The following is a 22,668-nucleotide window of genomic DNA, read 5'->3' as shown; positions in this document are numbered from 1 at the left end:
ATGGTGTTCCACAAATTCAGGGGTCCTACAGGCTACAGAACAAAGCACTCAGGGCAAGTCAACCTAGACATTCTTGCTATAACCTCTGTGGCCCCTGCACTCAGGGTTCACCCTCTAGCCAAAGCAGAGCAGGAGTCAGCTCTGTGGGCTTGATCCTCAGCTCTGGCACTACCTAGGCTGGCTCTGAGAAGGCCTCTAGAATCTGCAGAGGTCCGGGTCTGAGACACACGATGGCACCCCACTGGACTTTACCCTGTCCTCCTGACCAGGTGCCTGTACTACTCATAGAGCAGATCTGAGGCCTGGGCTGGTCCTCTGGCCCTCCTCCCATAAGTTAGGCAGTGTCACCCCAGCCCTGGCTGTTCTGCTTCGGGAAACAGTTCGTAGTCTGAAAAACACCTGATTCAGGGTTGGAAGGCAGACTCATAGCAGTGGGAAGTTGTCTTAGAAATTGAATCAACAAGTCCAGCTGGTGTTAAACTTTGCTGAGTCATGGGCCCCCTTTGATAATCTGACATATGTTCTAGTCTCTGTAGCCAGAAAAACTTACCTTTGCTCAGAATCATGCACAGACTAAAAGCCTTGTTTTAATTCCCTCTTTAAATAATGAAGAGGGGCAAGGACTTGCCTTAGGTCACATGGCATAATTTGAGCTAGAAGCCAACCCCCCCAGTTCCCCACAGCAGCCATAAGAGGCCTGTCCCCCAGGGAAAGGCCAGAGAGAGGAGAAGACACAGGTGGAGCTGGGTAAATAGATTTAATATGTAACAGTAGGCAAACTGGGGAGGACAAGGCCCCAGCCCTTCTCCTGATGCCCTGGGTCCTATGTGCCTGGGCCAGTTCCATGCCTGTTCCAGCCCTGAGGCCCTCAAGTCCCAGGGAAGGGTGGGAAAGAAAGCTGGATGTCTGGGGGCTCAGCCCCAAGAGTTCAAAGAGGCAAACAAAGGCTAGTTGAATTTGGCCTTGGAAAAATCCATCTCTGGATGCTGATCCATGAACCTGGGGAAGGGGAAGAAGGGAGGTGAAACAAGGTTGTTCCTTCCCCCAAAAGCTAGTCCTTTTTTTCTCTCAGCCCCCATGTCAAGTCAGATTAGATTTTAGACACTGAGCAACCTGGAGCTGGCCCCAGGGTATCTGGGGCTCATTCAAACCCAACTGGAAGCTGAGGTGCCAACACTGGCACTGTTTTCCTATAGGTAGCAATGAGCGCATATTACCCCTACCCCTTCCCTCCTACCCTGAGCTGTTGGCCTTGCCCTCAAGATGACCTATGCAAGTGATAAGGGGAAGCCAAAGGCATAAAGCCATAAACTTGGCTGGCTCATCTTGGAAGGGGGAAGGGCAGCTCCTGAGTCCTGCTCAGTGATTCACTTGCTGCTGTTGCCTAGGTCTCATCCTTCAGGAACCCACCCTCCCCACAATCCCATCTCTGAATTGCTCACTTCTTCAAAATTTCCTGTTTCTTCTGTTCATCCGAGGTAGGCAGCCCCATGGACTTCTGTCTCTGGTCATACATCATCTTTTCCACCATGCTGCGGGTCTCACTGTCTAGGTCTGACAGCTGAAGGCAGGCAGTGACAGGGATGGGTGAAGCTCTGGGACCACCCAGACCCTTCAACCTTCCCACTGAAGCTCTCCCAACCAGCCAGAGCTCACCTTAGAGTTCTCAGGGTTAATCTTCTTGGTATTGATCTCAGGGTCACTGGCCACCAAGCGGTTCCACCACTCCATCTTATTGATCTGCAAAGAGAAGGACAACCACGCGATGGGAAGTGGCATCCTCTATGCCCCGGGAATCACCCCTCAACCCTTCCATAACTAAACTGTCTCCCACCCACATCCTGCATCTGAGACCCATACAGGCCTGTGTCAGACTCTGCCCGCCCAACAGCTAGGGAGACAGACACAAGGGCAAACAGTTACACACAGCAGTGTGATAAGGGAAAGAAAAAAGCATAAACAGAGATATTCATCCAGAATGGAGGGAGAGAAGTCAGAAAGACACTTGAGCAGAGCCTTATGACACAAGCAGTATACCAGATTAAAAATGGAAAGGAAAAGAAGAAAAGCAGGGAAGGACATTCTAGTTAGGAGGAGAAGCAAGTGCAAAGGCAGGGAGATGCGAGCAAGAGGCAGCAAGTGCCAGTCAGACAGCCGGGACAGGGCCCAGGTACCATAGGAAGTTTTCCTTGGACCCTTGGTCCTTTAGAGAGACCTCCGTTATTTATGGGTGTCTGTGTCCCATAGCTCTGTGAAGGCAGTGCAGTAAAGAACACAGGCTTCCTAAGGATACGTATTTTTCTACATTTTGTTCACTGTTCTCTCTCCAGCACTTAGAGCAGTACCTGGCACTGTTCTAAGTGTTCAGATTATTTGATGAACTGGATGCATGCACTAACCTGACGGAAAGGCAAAGGCTTTGATATCAAAGACTGTCTCAATCCTGACTCCACCCCTTCTTAGAGGTAGGAGCTTGGGCAAGTCACTGAGCTCTTTTCCTGACTCTAAAATGGGAATAGACATACTTTAAAGAGTCTTGTTGTGGGGATGAAATAAGACAATTCCACAAGAACCCCAGCATGGCCCCTGTGCGAATAAGCGCACACCCTCTCCTCTTCCTCCATGAACATTCAGGCTGGGAGCTGGGCCTCACACCTTCTCCAGATGCACAGTCACCACCTTGCCATCCTCAATGAGCCACGAGCTCTCCTCCACCTTCACTTCGTTGTAGAGCTCCCCGTCAATGATCGCCGGCTGCCCCTTGAGCCCCACACGGAGGTGCCGCCGCTGGATATCCACGACCACATCCTTCCCCTTCAGCCGGAAGTTTACGCGGAAGGGCACTGCCAGCTGCATGGGGCACAGGCAGTCAGGAGGGGCCACGGGGCTGCCAGGACCCCAGGCTGGTTCCCTAAACTTCACCCCAGCCCCAGTCACTCACATCCAGCTCCGACAGGGTCTGGGTCCAGCGGTAATTGGGCAGGTCTGCCCCGTTGCCTAGGTTGGGCTTCAGTTTTCCTTTGTCCTTCTCATCTTCCTCCTCCTCATCCTCCTCAGCCTCCTGCTCACAGTCAGGGGTGTTCAGCTACTTACTTGACAGACACAGACTGAACCCTTACTAGGACAGGCTCAGGGCATACAGCCACAAAACAAAACAGAGCTGGTCCCTGCACGCTCCATGAGGGGCGGACCCCCAAGCCTTGGTCCACTGGGAACCAGAGAAAAACCTGGTTCTGATCTCTGCCTGAGAGGAGCTCAGACTATATTACACCATGTGACAAAGGACAGGGCTGGGCCCCCAGACCCCAGCCAACCTCAGATGGAACCTGTAACAGGTACTGTCCTCTCTGGCTCTTGGGCTTTACTGCCCAAGGCTCAAGGCCAGAAGGTTTTTGTGTTTTTAACCTGGATCCTTTGGTCCAATGTCTCTGAGTGGGATCTTGAAGTATAGGGAAAATCCCCAGAGCTGGGAGGCGGGTAGGGGGATAAGGGAAGATATTCCAGAGAAAGGGGAGGCTGGAGTCTCTGGAAGTTCCCAAGCCTCTGGCCAGTCCAGAGTGTCTCCAGCCCATCTCACCTGCTTCCCTGGTGAGCTAAGGCTGCCATTCTTGTCCTGGGCCTCATGGGTCTCTGCATCCTTTTTCTGTGGCAAAGGGTACAGCAGTTGGCAATAGGACCCCTAATGCCAAGTGCCAATGAGGACCTGAGGGGTGGAGGAGAGAAGATCAGCCCCACCTGGTCAATCTCCAGCTGTAGCCTCTCTGCCTCCTCATCAGTCAGCTCCTTGATCTGGGGCCCAGGTGGCTCTGACTTGGCTTCTTTGGCCAGCCTGGCTGCCCGCTCTGCCTTCTCCCGCCGCTCAGCCTCCTGCCGAGCTCTCTTCTCCCGCCGGGCCTTCTGTGCCAGCTGATTATGGTGGCTGAAGGTCTGTGTGATAAGCTGGAGAAGAAAATGAAGAGGATGAGATATCAGAGCAGGGGACAGTGTCATCTCTACCAGGCTGGGTGCCTGGACAAAGCACTGCACTCAGAGCCTCAATCTTCTCATCTGCAAAATGGAGGTAACACGCCTGTCTCACAGGGTTGTAGTGAGAATACCTGCAAAGTACCTGGCTCAGTAAACGGGCTATTTTAGAGATGGCATCTCTTTATGTTGCCCAGCAGGCTGGTCTTCAACTTCTGGTCTCAAGTGATCCTCCCACCCCAGCCTCCCAAAGTGCTGGGATTACAGATGTGAGCCACCATGTCCAATAAACTGGCTATTTTACACAAAGCACAGCTGGGATTACAGATGTGAGCCACCATAGCCAATAAACTGGCTATTTTACACAAAGCACAGCTGTTAAAGCAGAACTGAAACGTTAGCCTACCTTAGAAGCCTCTCCTGAGCTCACAGGCCCATAATGTCCTGGCCCTCTGACCAATCTCTCTTCCTTTCTCCAGGACCACAGCCCCAGCTGTGCAGCACTCAACACCACACCCAGAAAGGCCATGTTAGCAGGAAGCCAGAGAGCTTTGAGGGAAGAAGCTGGTTCCTCTCCAGCCAGCAAGCTATCGATTTCAAGTCCTTCCTCTCCTGCCACACCTTCCCAGATGCTTCCACCCACGGCCCGCTAGTTGGCTTCCCTGCCACCAAAGGGCACCCCACTACCATTGCCACCTGCCACTATTTGGCTTTGTGGCCTTAAGACAAGCGAACAACTCTGCCTTTTTGTAGGCCTCAGTTTCCTTATCTGCCATGAGGATTGAATATGGCAGCACTCATCAAGAGCCTGGTGTGGTCCTTGCCACATCATAGCCACGTATAAACTGGTGGCTTCCCAACACCGCTTGCCTGGCTGGGGCTGTGCATACCTTCTCCACTGTAAAAGCAGAGGAAGAGAGATGGTGCTGCCTCGGTGGGTACACCAGTAGCTCCCCGAGCATGGTTCCTGTGACCTCTAGCACCAGCATCACCCAAAACCTGTTAGAAATACTAAATCTTAAGCCCCATTCCTGACCTGCTGAATCAGAAATCCTGGGGTGCCAATTTGTATTTTTAATAAGCCTGCCTGGCCAATTCTCGAGAACATACACTTGAGAGTCACACCTAGATTTGAGTTCCTGGTCTACTCCTTCTACCTGTGTGACCCTGCAGTCATCTCTCTGTGCTTCAATTTTATTATTTCTAAAAGTAGCCCTGTCATGTGCTATTCTTCCTTGTTCCCCCTGCCAGGTCACCTGGCAAACTCCTATTCATCCTCCAGGACCAGCTGAAGTCTTAAGTTTCATCTCTGGCACTTCAGCAGGCCCATGAACATACTCTTAGGAAACTCAATTCTATGCCAACCCACATCCACGTGCACATGCACGCACGCACACACATGCACTCCTAGAAGCCTCAGAGGGCACTCACCACGTGACTGGTGGTCCATAAATCACCTTTCAAGAATCTCTAAGCCAGAGCTGGAGGGAAGGGTCTGAAGGGCTCAGGGTCACAGAAGACACCCATGGACTCCCAGACCTAGGGTCCTACAAGTGCCATGTGGGTTCTCACTTGTCTGAGGCCATGTCCTCCTGCTACTCCCAATCGCCCAGCCCCATGCCACGCTGCAGTAGTTCCACACTCTGCAAGGTTAAAGGGCACCAAAAGTAACTCCTGGACCACATGAGTTAACAAACTGGGGCAGGAGGCGGGGGATGGTGAGAGAAACAAGCCACCTGAAAGGCCATTCTGCTGTCAATAAAAACAACAGGTCATGAGACAGTTACGCCAGCGGAGGCTATTCCACCACAGGGCCTTGGTGGCTATTCCAGTCCCAAGTCCCTAATCAGAGAGACCTTGAACTCAAGCCATTTGCCAACCAGTGGCCAAGGAGAGGTGGGAGCAAGGCCCTCCCCCCCCCAGCTCCTGTGAATCATGTCATATCCCATTTGTCCTGTTCCTTCCTAGCTCTGGGAGGTTAAGTGAGGACAGAGCTAAACCATCGGGCATCAGGCAGAGTCAAAGCCAATCACAGAAGCCTCTGACTCCTCCTCCCACCAGCCTTATCCAGGCCCAGCCTCACATAGACAACCCTGGGGGTAAGGTAGCCTATCCAGAGGTGCCAGCCCAGAGGCTGTCAGAGTCAAGCTCTAGTCACTGAACATATCCTTGGGAACCACAGCCCAGCAGGGTGGGGAAGGAATGAGGAGGGCTGGGCCTGCTCTAACGCAAGCCTGTTGCTCTCCCCTGGAAGAGGCCCCAGAGGACAGGCCCCAGACTGTTCAGTGCCTCATGTGAGCACAGGCTTCCCCAGACTTAGGCTGGGTGGCGAGGGAATACAGTGGTTCCCACCAGCTTGGCCAGGGAATACCGTGAGAGGTATTGAAGCTGAACTTGAAGGTGTGAGGTCTTGAACCTGAACACACTGGGGTATGGGGTAGGAGGAATCTCCCAACACACCTGAGAGAGAAGACACACTCCAGTGAACAACAGCGAGTAACTGAGGCAAGGATTCTCAACCAGCAGACTCTGCTGAATTCCTCCCCACATGAGAAACTCTCCTCTTCCCCATCTCCTACCCCATGCTTACCCCTCACCCCCAGGTTAGAAAGCACTGCGCTGGAGCAGCACCCTCAGCCCCCAACCCTGTCACCACTTCCTAACTGCCCTGACCCAGGGCCCCTGGGGAAATAAGGACTGCAAGGTAATAGCTGTAGGGATGCCTGGAGGAAAGGGAAATGGGAGGAGTAGGCCACATCGGAGACACAGGTCCAACAGGTCCCCAACAGTGCAGATGCCAGAACATCACTGGGGACCACTACTGGGATCCCCAGAGCCAAGTGGGGGTCTCTCTATCCTCACCATAAACCAGTGCCTTCAGCAGCCTTCTCCTCTTCCTGTGGTTCCTGTTTCGAGGAGTGGCAGCACCATCCATCCAGGTGCCCAAGGAGAAAGCAGAGTCACCTGCTTTATCTACTATGCACCTGGTACAAATCCTAGAGACATAGCATTCCATTGTTCTCGCCACCAAAACCTGTCACTTGTCTGGGCCCCCGCAAAAACATCGGAACCCCAATGTAAAACAAACCACAGTCCCCCATGACTTGCTATGCAGAGCCCACACCCCTCAGCCTCTCTCTGCATGGGATCCTTCTACCTGGCCTGCTCCTTGCTGATCTTGATCTCCTGGAGCTCCTCCTCAGCCTTCAAGATCAGACCCAAGGCCGGGCGCTGTGGCTCACGCCTGTAATCCTAGCTCTTGGGAGGCCGAGGCGGGCGGATTGCTCAAGGTCAGGAGTTCAAAACCAGCCTGAGCAAGAGCGAGACCCCGTCTCTACTATAAATAGAAAGAAATTAATTGGCCAACTAATATATATAGAAAAAATTAGCCGGGCATGGTGGCGCATGCCTGTAGTCCCAGCTACCCGGGAGGCTGAGGCAGAAGGATCACTCCAGCCCAGGAGTTTGAGGTTGCTGTGAGCTAGGCTGATGCCACGGCACTCACTCTAGCCTGGGCAACAAAGTGAGACTCTGTCTCAAAAAAAAAAAAAAAAAAAAAGATCAGACCCAATTTGTGCAAGTCACAGCCACGCCCTCTCCCAGGTATATTTAGGCTTTTCCTCTGTAATTCTATTTCTACCACCTGCTTCTCCAACTCTAGGCCTCGTTCATGCTGTTTCCTGCACAGGGAACACCTTTCCTGATCATCTCAGCTATCCAAACCCCACTTCAGATTCTAAGTGCTTGCCACTCTTCTCCCCATGAACGTCCATAGGACTCTACCCCAACCCTTCTTACGGCGCTTTCCTCCTTGGGTTTCATTTTCGGGGGCTGTGCCCTGTCACCTTGGAAAGCAGGATCTTCACCTGATCTATCTTTGTAGCACCCAAAGTACCCCAAATATTTTTCTGAAGGCAGAAGAATTTTATAAAACAGCTCTTATTAAAATGCTAAGCTGGTGGGAAATTATATCTGTACAAATATAGAAAACTTAAAGAATCCAATGATACAAAGAACCCTCAGGTATCTTCTACTGAGAGCCAAAGACAAAAAAAAAAAAAAAAGAAGCAGACTCACCTCAAAGCAGGGAGAGGGGACTGAGGAAACGTGCTGAGGCATAACAGAGAAAGCAGAAAGCGCCTGATGCTGGGGCTTGCACAGGGAATGGGGACATGGCTGTGCACTGATCCTAGTGCTGAGTCCCATGCTAGTAGCAGAAGCCAAACTCGTCTAACATCTTCTGACAGATCCCCACCTTAACTGACCCAGTAAGAATAACTGCAATGGCTTGAAACAAAGTGTACTTATGTCTATAAGTTGATGATGACAACGGGGGAAAAAACCCACCTTTGTTGGTTACCTTGGAAGATGCTGGGGAACCAAGAACCCTGAAAGCTGTAAGTGAAGGGCTATTCCTGCATATCCTCTCTCAAGGTAACAAAAGAGTTAACGAGGGAAAGTTTCAGCTAATAAAGGAAGAAAGAATGATAGAATAGCAGCATTTTGCAAACCTCTAAGAATGAAATAATGGATTTAGGCATGATCAATGACTGCTAATATCACAAGAAGAGAAACTACAGAATGTTACGTGCTTCCTGGTGGAGGACACCAGACTATCCACAAAGTAATCCTGAGAAACAAACCAAAAATCCAACTGAATCAGATCAAGCCTCTAGATCTAACTACCAAAAAAAAATCAAAAGGACAAAGAAACATGTTAAACAACACCAGAGGGATGTGTGATACAAGAGAAACATATTTGGTCTTTGTCCCAGGTTCCTGACAAAGAGCTCCTAAATCTTTTGGAATTTCCTGAGTGATAGCAGCATCTTTTGTTCTAATGAGGCAACTCTTGTTAGGCCCCTAGACAGCTTCACGATGGGGGCTGGTCTCCTGTGCTAACTCTGGGTAATGTCAGAAATGAATTAAAGGCTGGGCACAGTGGCTGGGCACAGTGGCTCACACCTGTAATCCTAGCACTCTGGGAGGCCGAGGTGGGTAGATTGCTAGAGGTCAGGAGTTCGAAACCAGCCTGAGCAAGAGCGAGACCCCATCTCTACTATAAATAGAAAGAAATTAATTGGTCAACTAATATATATAGAAAAAAATTAGCCAGGCATGGTGGCGCATGGCTATGGTCCCAGCCACTCAGGAGGCTGAGGCATTCGGATTCTGTGAGCCCAGGTGTTTGAGGTTGCTGTGAGCTAAGTTGATGCCATGGCACTCACTCTAGCTTGGGCAACAAAATGAGACTCTATCTCCCAAAAAAAAAAAAAAAAAAAGAAGTGAATTAAATGGAATTACAGAATACTCAGTTGGTGTATGGAGAATCAGTTGTTGGGTGGAAGAAAAAACTCACACAGTTGGTGTCAGAAGCATTTTGAGTAAAGAAGGCTCAGAGGATGTAATAAGCAAAATCTAGATTATAGGAAACTTGCCAGAACAACCAGGTTTCTTAAAAAAAAAAAAAAAAAAAAAAAAGAAGGCCTCGGTCCAGCGCGGTGGCTCACGCCTGTAATCCTAGCACTCTGGGAGGCCGAGGCAGGTGGATTGCTCGAGGTCAGGAGTTCGAAACCAGCCTGAGCAAGAACAAGACCCCGTCTCTATTATAAATAGAAAGAAATTAATTGGCCAACTAATATATATAGAAAAACATTAGCCAGGCATGGTGGCACATGCCTATGGTCCCAGCCACTCGGGAGGCTGAGGCAGAAGGATCGATCGCTTGAGTCCAGGAGTTTGAGTTTGCTGTGAGCTAGGCTGACGCCATGGCACTCACTCTAGCCTGGGCAACAAAGTGAGACTCTGTCTCAAAGAAAAGAAAAAAAAAAAGGTCTCAATCTACAGGGTCCTCCTATCAACCAGTGTAAAGTGTGGGCCCTGTACGAATTATGAATCGAAGAAACAGTAATCAAATAACCCAATTAAAAAAGGGACAAAGGACTTGAATAGACATTTCTCCAAAGATGATACACGAATAACGAACAAGCATCTGAAAAGATGCTCAGCACCACTAATCGTCAGAGAAATGCAAATCAAAACCACAATGAGATATCACCTCACACCATTACAATGGCTTCTATTAAAAAATCAAAATAGGCTGGGCACAGTAGCTCATGCCTGTAATCCTAACACTCTGGGAGGCCAAAGCAGGAGGATTGCTTGAGCTCAGAAGTTCAAGACCAGCCAAAGCAAAACAAGACCTCATCTCTACTAAAAATATTATCCAGGTGTGGTGGTGCATGCCTGTAGTCCCAGCTACTTGGGAGGCTGAGTCATTGCTTGAGCCCAGGAGTTTGAGGTTGCTGTGAGCTAGGCTGATGCCACAGTACTCTAGCCCGGGCAACACATAGACTCTTATCTTTAAAAAGAAAAGGTTAAGGCCAGGCGCGGTGGCTCACGCCTGTAATCCTAGCACTCTGGGAGGCCGAGGTGGGCGGATTGCTCGAGGTCAGGAGTTCGAAACCAGTTTGAGCAAGAGCGAGACCCCATCTCTACTATAAATAGAAAGAAATTAATTGGCCAACTAATATATATGTATATAAAAAAAATTAGCCGGGCATGGTGGCGCATGCCTGTAGTCCCAGCTACTCGGGAGGCTGAGGCAGAAGGATTACTTGAGCCCAGGAGTTTGAGGTTGCTGTGAGCTAGGCTGACGCCACGGCACTCACTCTAGCCTGGGCAACAAGTGAGACTCTGTCTCAAAAAAAAAAAAAAAAAAAAAAAAAAGGTTAAGATGGTAAATTTTATCATGTGTGTTTTAACCACTATTTTCTTTTTTTTGAAGAGCGAGGGTCGGGCTCTTTCACCCAGGCTGGAGTGTAGCAGCTATTCACAGGCTGTAGAGTGCACTGCAGCCTCAAGCTCCTGGGCTCAAGCCATCCTCCTGCCTCAGCTTCTAGAGTAGCTGGGAGTACAGAGGCATACCACCATGCCTGGCTAACTTTTTTTTCCATTTTTTAGAGATAGGGTCTCGTTATGTTGCCCAGGCTGGTCAAGAAAGCATTGAGGGAAATTGAAACCCTGAGATCTTTGGTAATATTTAAAGAACCATTATTTCTCTTTGGAGTTGATAATATTGTAGTTACATTTTAAAACAATAACTTCTAGATAGTCACAAAATATATACTAATCTAAAAATATGCCTTCAGTTTTTTAAAATTATGGTTCAAAAACAAAATTTACCATCTTAACCATTTTTAAGTGTACAATTCAATAGCATTCAGTATATTTATATTGTTGTGTAACAATATAAATTTATATTGTTGCGTAACAGATCTGCAGACCTCTTTTGAGCTTTCAAAACTGAAACTCAGTATCCATTAAACTCCCCTTTGCCAACTCCTCCCAGACTCTGGCAACCACCATTCTACTTTCTGCTTCTATGGACCTGACTACTCTATGTATGTCTTACATATGTTTTATATGTGTAAAAGTCATGTAAGTCTTATGTGACTTTCACTTATATCAGCAGTCCCCAACCTTTTTGGCACCAGGGAGGAAGACAATTTTTCCATGGACCGGGCAGGGGGAGATGGTTTTAGGATGATTCCAGTTTGTTACATACATACATACATACATACATTCATTCATTCATTCATTCATTCATTCATTCATTCATTCATTCATTTATTTATTTATTTATTGAGACAGTCTCACTCTGTTGCCCAGGAGTCAGCCTAGCTCACAGCAACCTCAAACTCCTGGACTCAAGCGATCCTCCTGCATGAGCCTCCTTAGTAACTGGGATTACAGGCATGCGCTACCATGCCCGGCTAATTTTATATATATTTTTTTATTTTTTTTATTTTATTTTTAGTTGTCCAGCTAATTACTTTCTATTTTTTTAGTAGAGACGAGGTCTCGCTCTTGCTCAAGCTGGTCTCAAACTCCTGAGCTCACACGATCCTCCCACCTTGGCCTCCCAAAGTGCTAGGATTCCACCCGGCCTACATTAAATTTATTGTGTGCTTTATTTCTAGTATTATTACATTGTAATATATTATGAAATAATTATACAACTCACCATAGGTTGGGGACCTCTGACTTATATAATACTTCATATTAGTGGAATACAGTACGGTTGTCCCTTGGAATCCACAGGGGATTAGTTCCAGGATTCCCCCCAACCCTCATCAATACCAAAATCCTCAGATGCTCAAGTCCCTCATATAAAATGAAATGTAAATGCCATGTAAACAGCGGTACTATATTGTTTTTAATTTGTATTGTTTATTGTTGTATGGTTATTTTTTTGCTTTATTTTTTTTTTTTTTTTTTTTTTTTTTGAGACAGAGTCTCCCTTTGTTGTCCAGGCTAGAGTGAGTGCCGTGGCGTCAGCCTAGCTCACAGCAACCTCAAACTCCTGGGCTCGAGCGATCCTTCTGCCTCAGCCTCCCGAGTAGCTGGGACTACAGGCATGCGCCACCATGCCCGGCTAATTTTTTATATATATATCAATTGGCCAATTAATTTCTTTCTATTTATAGTAGAGACGGGGTCTCGCTCTTGCTCAGGCTGGTTTTGATTTGCTTTATTTTTTGAGACAGTCTTACCCTGTTTCCAGGCAATAGTGCAGTGGCATTATCATAGCTCACTGCAACCTCAAACTCTTAGGCTCAATTGATCCTCCCACCTCAGCCTCCTGAGTAGCTGGGACCACAGGAGGGCCACCACACCTGGCTAGTTTTTAATTTTTTTGTAGAGGTGGGGGTCTCATCATGTACCCCAGGCTGGTCTGTAACTCCTGGCCTCAAGTAATCCTCCTGCCTCAGCCTTCCAAATTACTAAGATTACAGGTGTGAGTCACATCTGGCCTATTATTTTAATTTTTCCAAATATTTTCAATGCACAGTTGATTAAATCCACAGATGCTGAACCCATAGATACAGAAGGCTGACTGTTATTTGTGACTAGCTTATTTCACTTAACAGAATGTCCTCAAAGGTTTATCCCTGTAGCAATGGACAGGATTTCCTTCCCTTTTAAGGCTGAATAATATGGTATTGTGTATATATACCACATTCCATTTATCCGTTCATCTACTGTAGACACTCTGGTTGCTTCCAACTTTTGGCCACTGCAAATACTGCTATGAAAATGAGTGTGCAAATGAATCTGAGATCCTGCTTTCAGTTCTTCTGGGTACAAACCCACAAGTGTGATTGCTGGATCCTACTTGGTAGTTCTATTTTTAATTTTTTGAGAAACTGCCATGTTGTTTTCCATAGCAGATGCTCCATTTGATATTCTCACAGATTTCTATTTTTCCAAATCTTTGTCAATACTTATTATATTGAATTTTTAAAAGAAGCCATCCTGGCTGGGCGCGGTGGCTCACGTCTGTAATCCTAGCACTCTAGGAGGCCAAGGAGGGAGGATTGCTCAAGGTCAGGAGTTCGAAACCAGCCCGAGCAAGAGCAAGACCCTGTCTCTACTAAAAATAGAAAGAAATTAATTGGCCAACTGATATAGAAAAAATTAGCCGGGCATGGTGGCACATGCCTGTAGTCCCAGCCACTCGGGAGGCTGAGGCAGTAGGACTGCTTGAGTGCAGGAGTTTGAGGTTGCTGTGAGCTAGGCTGATGCCATGGCACTCACTCTAGCCTGGGCAACAAAAGCGAGACTCTGTCTCAAAAAAAAAAAAAAAAAAAAGAAAAAAGAAAAAAGAAAAAAGAACCTGACCATGCTGGCAGACAGAGTTTTACCCTGTCACCCTGGGTAGAGTGCAATGGCATCATTGTAGCTCAATGCAACCTCCAGCTCCTGGGCTCTAATCAATCTTTCTGCCTCAGCCTCCCAGGTGCACGCTGCAACAATTGTCTGGGGTTTTTTTCTTTCTTTTTGGTAAAGATGGAGTCTCGCTCTTGCTCAGGTTGGTCTGGAACTTCTGACCTCTAGTGATCCTCCCGTCTTGGCCTCCCAGAGTGCTAGGATTACAGGTATGAACCACCATACCTGGCCAAGCATCTTTTATAATAAAAAGTTTTCAAAGAGCTTCAATTCACTTTTACAGAAATGTCCAAGAGTACCCTTTTCTTTTCTTTTTTTTTTTTTTTGAGACAGTCTCGCTTTGTTGCCCAGGCTAGAGTGCCATGGCGTCAGCCTGGCTCACAGCAACCTCAAACTCCTGGGCTCAAGCAATCCTGCTGCCTCAGCCTCCTGAGTAGCTGGGACTACAGGCATGCACCACCATGCTTGGCTGATTTTTTCTATATATATTAGTTGGCTAATTAATTTCTTCCTATGTATAGTAGAGACGGGGTCTCGCTCTTGCTCAGGCTGGTTTTGAACTCCTGACCTTGAGCAATCCCCCCCGCCTCAGCCTCCCAGAGTGCTAAGAATTACAGGCGTAAGCCACCGTGCCCTGCCAAGAGTACCCTTTTCTCCACATCCTGCAAGTGGTGGTCTTTTTTTTTTTTTTTTGTCAGTTTGACAAGAAAAGGGCATCTCACTGTTTCTTTAACTTACATTTCCTTGACTACTAGTAAATTTGAGGATCTTGTAGTATGTTTTTGGATTTGGTCTTCTTGGAATTGGCCATCTTTCTTTCTTTTTTTTTTTTTTTTGAGACAGAGTCTCACTTTGTTGCCCAGGCTAGAGTGAGTGCCGTGGCATCAACCTAGCTCACAGCAACCTCAACTCCTGGGCTCAAGCAATCCTGCTGCCTCAGCCTCCCGAGTAGCTGGGACTACAGGCATGCGCCACCATGCCCGGCTAATTTTTTCTATATATGTTAGTTGGCCAATTAATTTCTTTCTATTTATAGTAGAGACGGGGTCTCGCTCTTGCTCAGGCTGGTTTTGAACTCCTGACCTCGAGCAATCCGCCCGCCTCGGCCTCCCAGAGAGCTAGGATTACAGGCGTGAGCCACCACGCCCAGCCTGGCCATCTTTCTGTTTATCCTTTTCTTGTCAATTTATAAGAGTTCTTGCATATTAAATTAACAAATTTTATCCGCATTACACATTTTTTCCAGCAATCAATTTACTTTATATGTCAATATGTCTCTTTTACCATATACAAACTTTCAGTATTTATGAAGCAAACAGCTACCTCTTCTTTTACAGCTTCTAATTTTTTAATCTTGAAAAGCCTCCCCCCCACAAGATTGTAGTTTCCTAGCTTTCCTTGGAAGACTTTTCTTGATCTGCAATTTACTTTTATATGTGAATAAAACAGATGGTACAATTTCTTTCTTTTACAAATAAACATGCAGTTGTAGCAGAATGACTTATTAAACCACCTACTGAATGGGATTACCACATCACACATTAAATCCTCATATATCCTAGATTTTACTTCTAGATTCTCTATTCTGCTTCCCAGATCTGTTTTTCTCTTCTATGACAAAACCACACCGACTTGATCATTATGACTATATTATCCACAATTCCTTATCCATAATTCCAAGCCCCAAAAGACATAAAAACTAAAAGTATTTTTATACTTTTTCTAAGTTTCTCCCACTTGGTATGAATATGCATATATATTTCTCTGCAAAAGTATTAATGTGTTTGATTACAGGATGCTGACCTTGACCCAGGATTGGGATACTGTTGAAATGTATAGTATATATACTGTATTGCCTTCCTGACAATCCAAAGAATTCTAAATCCCAAAGCACATCTGGCCCCAAGGGGTTCAGAAAAGGGATTGTGGACATGTATTCTCCTATGCCAGCCACTTCATCTATATTACTTTTATCCTTACCATAGCCCTGTGAGGTAAAGATTACCCCCTCTTATAGGTATGAAAAATTTGGCTCAGAGATTTCATAATTCACCCAAGGCCACACAGCTGTAAAGTGAAGGGGAAGGAGTCCGACTGACTCCGCAGTCAAAGCTTATTTTTTTTTTGAGACAGAGTTGCACTGTGTTGCCCGGGTAAGACTGCCATGGCAACAGCCTAGCTCACAGCAACTTCAAACTGGGCTCAAGCAATCCTCCTGTCTCAGCCTCCCAAGTAGCTGGGATTACAGGCATGTGCCACCATGCCCGGCTAAATTTTTCTATATATTTTTAGTTGGCCAATTAATTTCTTTCTATTTATAGTAGAGATGGGGTCTCAGCTCTTGCTCAAGCTAGTCTTGGGACTCCTGACCTTGAGCAATCCGCCCGCCTCGGCCTCCCAGAGTGCTAGGATTACAGGCGTGAGCCACCGCGCACAGCCCAGCCCAGCCCAAACTTTTAATCACTGCATTTGGAAATGATGTAGCTAGTGGCTCTTTTGTGTTGAGCACACAGTAGATGCTCAACACAAAAGAGTTACTGTGTTACAACTGAAGACCAAGTAGGAAAGTTTCTGCCTACCTGAGTCTCACCAACCTTCCTGGGAAAGAGCTGACCCCAAGGAAACAAAGAGCCCAGGAACACAGCAAGGGATAAGAAGGGACCAGTACACATCCAATATATGGTAGCTAGCATCATCTCCATGACACTTCTGAGATACCACTTCTTAATGTTATTAAGAGTTCATCTTTGACCGGTCACAGTGGCTCACAGCTGTAATCCTAGCACTCTGGGAGGCTGAGGCAGGAAGTCTGCCTGAGCCCAGGAGTTCGAGGTTGCTGTAAAGCTAGGCTGACACCACAGCACTCTAGCCCAGGTGATAGAATGAGACTTGGTCTCAAAAAAAAGAAGAGTTCATTTTTGGCCAGGCACACTGGCTCACATCTGTAATCCTAAAACCCTGGGAGGCCAAGGTGACAGGATTGCTTGAGGTCAGGAATTCAAGACTAGCCTGAGCCGGGCGGTGGTTCACGCCTGTAATCCTAGCACTCTGGGAGGCTGAGGTAGGGGGATTGCTCAAGGTCAGGAGTTCAAAACCAGCCTGAGTTAGAGCGAGACCCCGTCTCTACTATAAATAGAAAGAAATTAATTGGCCAACTAATATATATAGAAAAAAATTAGCCGGGCATGGTGGCACATGCCTGTAATCCCAACTACTCAGGAGGCTGAGGCAGAAGGATCGCTTGAGCCCAGGAGTTTGAGGTTGCTGTGAGCTAGGCTGATGCCACGGCACTCACTCTAGCCTGGGCAACAAAGTGAGACTCTGTCTCAAAAAAAAAAAAAAAAAAAAGAGTTCAGCTCTTTTAGAAATTAAGTATGTTTTAATGTTAAAAATAAAAAGGAGGGCCGGGCGTGGTGGCTCATGCCTATAATCCTAGCACTCTGGAAGGCCATGGTGGGCGGATTGCTTGAGGTCAGGAGTTCGAAACCACCCTGAGCAAGACCCCATCTCTATAAAAAGAGAGAGAAATTAATTGACCAACTGAAATAACAAAAAAAAATTAGCCAGGCATGGTGGCGCATGCCTGTAGTTCCAGCTACTTGGGAGGCTGAGGCAGTAGGATCACTTAAGCCCAGGAGACTGAGGTTGCTGTGAGCTAGGCTGATGCCTTGGCACTCACTCTACTGGGCAACAAAGTGAGACTCTGTCTCAAAAAAAATAAAAAAATAAAAAGGAGGCCCAGTGCGGTGGCTCATGCCTGTAATCCTAGCATTCTTGGAGGCCAGGCGGGTGGATCGCTCAAGGTCAGGAGTTCAATACCAGCCTGAGCAAGAGCAAGACCCCGTCTCTACTATAAATAGAAAGAAATTAATTGGCCAACTAAAAATATATAGAAAAAATTAGCCGGACATGGTAGCGCATGCCTGTAGTCCCAGCTACTCAGGAGGCTGAGGCAGTAGGATTGAGCCCAGGAGTTTGAGATTGCTGTGAGCTAGGCTGACACCATGGCAGTCTAGCCCAGGCAACAAAGTCAGACTCTGTCTCAAAAATAAATAAATAAATAAATAAAATAAAAAGGAGAGTAAATATGTTTTGATATAAAAAACTTTTTTAAAAAAAGAAAAGTTCATCTCTCACTCTCTCTCTCTTCTTGCAGCTATTCATCCTTCATATCCCAAGCATCACTTCCTCAGGAAGTCTTCTCTGAGCTCCCAACCTATGTTAATTAACATCAATAAAACAAGGGATGCTTTAAAAGGGAATAAAGGGTAGGAGAACAGTAATGAGAAAGAAGATTATAAAAACACTTAATTTCATGTTATAAAATTCAGAAATATTGGGGTAACCTTGTAGTAGTGGTGGTGTTTTGGAGTCACCAATTAGGGTAGTATTTCATTATCAAATGTCTCTTTCCCTGAGAAATTTGAAGACTTGTGGAATTAGGCAGAATGATTTTTACCCAGTCTATAAGGAAATATCAAAGTTTAGAAATTTGTATTCTTGGCTGGGCGCGGTGGCTCACGCCTGTAATCCTAGCTCTCTGGGAGGCCGAGGCGGGCGGATTGCTCGAGGTCAGGAGTTCGAGACCAGCCTGAGCAAGAGTGAGACCCCGTCTCTACTATAAATAGAAAGAAATTAATTGGCCAAATAATATATATAGAAAAAATTAGCCGGGCATGGTGGCGCATGCCTGTAGTCCCAGCCACTTGGGAGGCTGAGGCAGAAGGATCGCTTGAGCCCAGGAGTTTGAGGTTGCTGTGAGCTAGGCTGATGCCATGGCACTCATTCTAGCCTGGGCAACAAAGTGAGACTCTGTCTCAAAAAAAAAAAAAAAAAAAAAAAAAAAAAGAAATTTGTATTCTTTTTCTCGAAGAGTACGTTAAATAATTAAAGAGCCACATGCATACTCTATCACACACACACACACACACACACACACACACACACACAAATGTCCCCAGAGATTCTGTCCTAATGTCCACCACTTTTTCATTGTCTTTTTTTTTTTTTTTTTTTTTTGGCAGGGAGTGCTACATTATGAGATGCATAAAAACAAAGACCATGTCTGTATTCGCCTCTATAACCTCAAGGGGTCTGACATAAGAGAATCTAATATATGCGAAGTGTTAATAAACACTTGTTGAACAAATGAATGACTGCTGATATTGGAAAGCAGTCTGGCCCACAAAAAAATGGAGGTGCTAGTGTTAATACAAAAATATCTGAGTTAGAAGGGGTCTACCTGCACTCATTTCACAGATGTGAAGATTGAAAGGAGCAGGGAATTGGTGGGAACTCAACCAAGTCACACAGCTAGACCAAGAAACCTGGACTCCTACTCCCAGGTGATATGTCTGACAGTGGCCTCAGATCTTCAAGACACACTACAGAGCACAATAGCTTGTAAGAATCCTGAAGTCACAGGAAGCAGTTTGCAAAATGTCTCCTTGTCTCTTAAGTTAAAGTAAAAACAAATATTAAGGTTATAAAAATAGTTTAAAAAAAAATCATACATCAGTGAGGTACCATCCTCATGATTTATCAATCTTCAAAAATCTAATTACAACCCAAGGACTAGGAAAGAAGTTCAAAGTCTCAGAATCAGTACCACAAAATGCAGATCCCACTTGAACTTTGGGGTCACAGCATCTGGGAAGGCATAGATTCACTGGGTTTGAGTTTTCCTAAATTTCTGTCTAAGCCTCCATTTCTAACATTTTCCCATTCTCATCTCTCAGTGGGGTACTTAGTTAAAACCTCCTCAGTGGAAAAGGAACTGAGAGGTGTGGTGTCAGGGCAGAAAAGGTTTACAACAGACTCTGGTATCAACCGCAGTTCTCTCACAGCTCAGCTCAAGACTTTGGACAAGGTGCAAATCACCCCCAAGCCAATTTCCTCATTTGTAGAATGGGAATAGTTAACACCTGCCCCTCTTGTAGAACTGCTAAAAATCCTGGGAAATGAGGTGGATAAAGCACTGAGTAAGGAGTGGAGCTTCAAGAAATGACAGCTTGCTTCCCTTCCTCTATTCTTCCTCCTTGGCATTCTGCTCTGCTGAAGATTACTATTATGCCAAAGGAAGGCCAGGTGGGCTTTTCTTCTGAAGAGACAAGTGACAGTAGTCTCCAAAACTCACCTTCTCTGCCATCCCTTCTTCTCCTCCAATGAAAAAGTCTGTTTTGCGTCGAAGGAAGCTGAAGAAGGTGTTCACAAGCTGAAAGAGGGAGAAAACTGAAATTGTGGAGGTGCCATATTGGGAGTCAAATTTCTCAGTCTAGGAGGGGAGTTGGGACTTGATTATTTCACCTCCGAGCCTCCCAACTCAGGAGACATCCTCCTCAAAAGGCCCCCTTAATCACTCCCACCATGAAACCTACCCTAAACTCACCTAGATTACTGGAAGACAGATTTCTCATTTCTTGTGTGTATGCACACATCTCACTCTCCTTGTGGTACATCCAGGGCATGAAATGCTTTCTTCTCCAGAAAGTAAAAAAGCACATCAAGACCCTGGCTAAGTTACTAGGGCATAACCAGAAGGAGGAGAACCATGAACCATGGCTTATTCTGTCTACATCCACAAGGGTGGGCACAGATATGACTATGGGTACATGCTCAGTAAAATTCTTGCCGAAATCGATCTAGTGGTGACCTAAGGTTAGCACATACAAACTCTTTTCTTTGTCCAAGTGAATGGGTCTAAATCTGATGCTAGCCTGTAATCCTAACACTCTGGGAGGCCAAGGTGGGCAGCTTGCTCGAGGTCAGGAGTTCAAAACCAGCCTGAGCAAGAGCGAGACCCCGTCTCTACTATAAATAGAAAGAAATTAATTGGCCAACTAATATATATAGAAAAAATTAGCCGGGCATGGTGGCACATGCCTATGGTCCCAGCTACTTGGGAGGCTGAGGCAGCAGGATTGCTTGAGCCCAGGAGTTTGAGGTTGCTGTGAGCTAGGCTGACGCCATGGCACTCACTCTAGCCTAGGCAACAAAGCCAGACTCTGTCTCAAAAAAAATTAAAAAAAAAAAAAAAAATCTGATACTAGAACTTATCTCAATGGCTTCAATTCCTGCTTCTAGATGCTTTCTCTCAAAAATGAACTCTCTCTCAAATCCAGTTTTGTGTCATCAATTTAGAGGAATGCTGACAGGACACCTTTTCTCATTTGCAAATTAGAAACACCCTCCCCACCTCAAAGGGCTTAGAAGCTCTTGGTCACCACAGGCACCTAGATGAAAGAATGGGAATGGAAAGCTCAATGAAAACCTGTCCCCAGTGAGACACAGAATCAGCAATGGACTGTGGAAAGCACACTGGCCTGAGGAGTATGGTCCTGCCTAGGTGAGGATCCTGTTGGATGATCCCTGCCACTCTCTGGCTGCCAGCTGCTTTATAGATTGAGAGTTCTGGACTAATCGTGACAGGCTTTTCTACCTCAATCTTTCTGCTTCTGTTCCAAAAACCAACTCCAGAATCTATACTAGTTGGTCCTTACCATTTACACATTGTGTGTTACTGTGTCTGCATGAATTATGCTTTTGAAATGCTCTTTGTAAGCTCCATCAAGGCGAGGAGGACAGGTTTCTGTATCCCCAGCCCCGGTCACGTGAATGTCTGGCACATATTAATCACTCAACAAATACTCGTTGAATGAACAAGCCTGATTCCTAAGAACTCACTGTGCTTTGCTTCAAGACACTACTCTCCTATGATTCAGGAAAATGGGGATTCGTGGTTTTATCTCATACACGAAGAAACTGTGAAGAGTTGGAAAGGTCCCAAGCTTTGTGGTGGAAACAGATTGTGAACAAAGGCTTCCTTTCCCCCCATTCAAGGCCTAAAATGAGCACACGCTAATATCACCCCGAACCCCACCGCACACATTCATTGGCTCGCTCCAAATCTGGGTAGATGCAAACCACGATGTCCGGGATGGTTAGTACGGAATGATGCTCTTTGGGGGCGGCCATCAAAGGGGAAGCGGGGCCGGAAGCATGTGTAATACCAAGGGGGGGAGGTCCTACAGCTCCAGGGGAAATCCAGGGGTGGGTTCAGGGATGCCAGAATTGCTAAGACAGGAAATACAAAGGGGGCACCGGAGGCCGGGGAATGATAAGAGACTGGGGAAACCTGCCGGCAGGTGGCCTGACCCAGTAGCCAAGGCGCACTGAGGACGTGGGGGCATCCCGGAAAGCCACGAGGTCCAGGGTTGGATCTCGGCCCTCGAAGGCAAAGACGGGCGGAAGGAGCATAGCTGGGCCAGCCGAGCCGACGCCGCGCGGGCCGTTACCTCCTGCACGCCGCCTTCGTGCTGCTGCGCCATGGCCAGCAACATGCCATCGAACCGCTCTTCCTCCTGCTCCCCGCCCATCGCGCCAGCCCTGATCCACGTTCCGAGCTCCGCACTCACGTCCCGCGCTCTCCCAGCTCTTTTGGGTCGCGTCGGGCCCAACGGCTCCAGTCGTCCGCCTTGCGCAGCGGAGCCGGAAACACGCACGCGCCGGGCCTCCCAGGCCCGCCTTCTCCCCCTCCCTTCCCGCCCGGCCCGCGGCCATTGATCTTACGGCAAACAGCCCGCTTCGCCAACCATTGGTCGACTTCCTGAGCCAATCAATGAGCGCGTCCATGAAGCGGTGGGCGGAGCCGAAGGCCCAGGAGTTTGGCCTATGTTGCTATGGTCACCAGATGCCTTGGAGCCTTCTAGAAAGCTCTGAACTCAAGCCTGGCGGGATTGAAAGTTAAAGAGGAACAATCTTTGCTTTGTTCCCTTGCAAATGACCTCCCAGCTTGTAGAACAGTGAAGCTGAAAGAGAGCTTAGCCATCTCTTCCAATTATTCCGTGAGGGCTGGCTTCACGGGCAGTCCCAGGCTCAGAAGGGCTTCATGCTCTTCTGTTGCAGCCTTGAAATTCTTAATAATTTTTGAATAAGGAGCCCCACAGTTTCATTTTGCACTGGGCCCTGGAAATT

At 47.0% G+C, this 22,668-nt stretch overlaps 1 protein-coding gene across 2 annotated transcripts; it reads right to left on the bottom strand.

Moving 5' to 3' along the window:
• Positions 1–738: 738 nt before the first annotated feature.
• NUDC (nuclear distribution C, dynein complex regulator) lies at positions 739–22,195 on the bottom strand. Of its 2 annotated transcripts, XM_012750759.2 has the most exons (9): positions 21,990–22,195; positions 19,832–19,909; positions 3,736–3,939; positions 3,578–3,643; positions 2,942–3,061; positions 2,656–2,850; positions 1,657–1,740; positions 1,443–1,561; positions 739–999 (listed from the first exon to the last, which is right to left on the bottom strand). In XM_012750759.2, exons 1-9 carry the CDS (start codon positions 22,068–22,070, stop codon positions 948–950), a joined length of 999 nt encoding a protein of 332 aa, XP_012606213.1. In that variant the 5' UTR covers positions 22,071–22,195; the 3' UTR covers positions 739–947. The 2 variants fall into 2 exon arrangements, with proteins under 2 accessions (XP_012606213.1, XP_020136261.1); XM_020280672.2 differs by lacking the exons at positions 19,832–19,909; positions 21,990–22,195 and adding an exon at positions 17,833–17,890.
• Between the last annotated feature and the right edge of the window lie 473 nt (positions 22,196–22,668).

This window comes from Microcebus murinus, chromosome 2, assembly GCF_040939455.1.
Source record: "Microcebus murinus isolate Inina chromosome 2, M.murinus_Inina_mat1.0, whole genome shotgun sequence".
NCBI classification, from domain to species: domain Eukaryota; kingdom Metazoa; phylum Chordata; class Mammalia; order Primates; family Cheirogaleidae; genus Microcebus; species Microcebus murinus.
The sequence above is the reverse complement of the archived record's forward strand: the minus strand, read 5'-3'. Positions and strand labels throughout refer to the sequence as shown.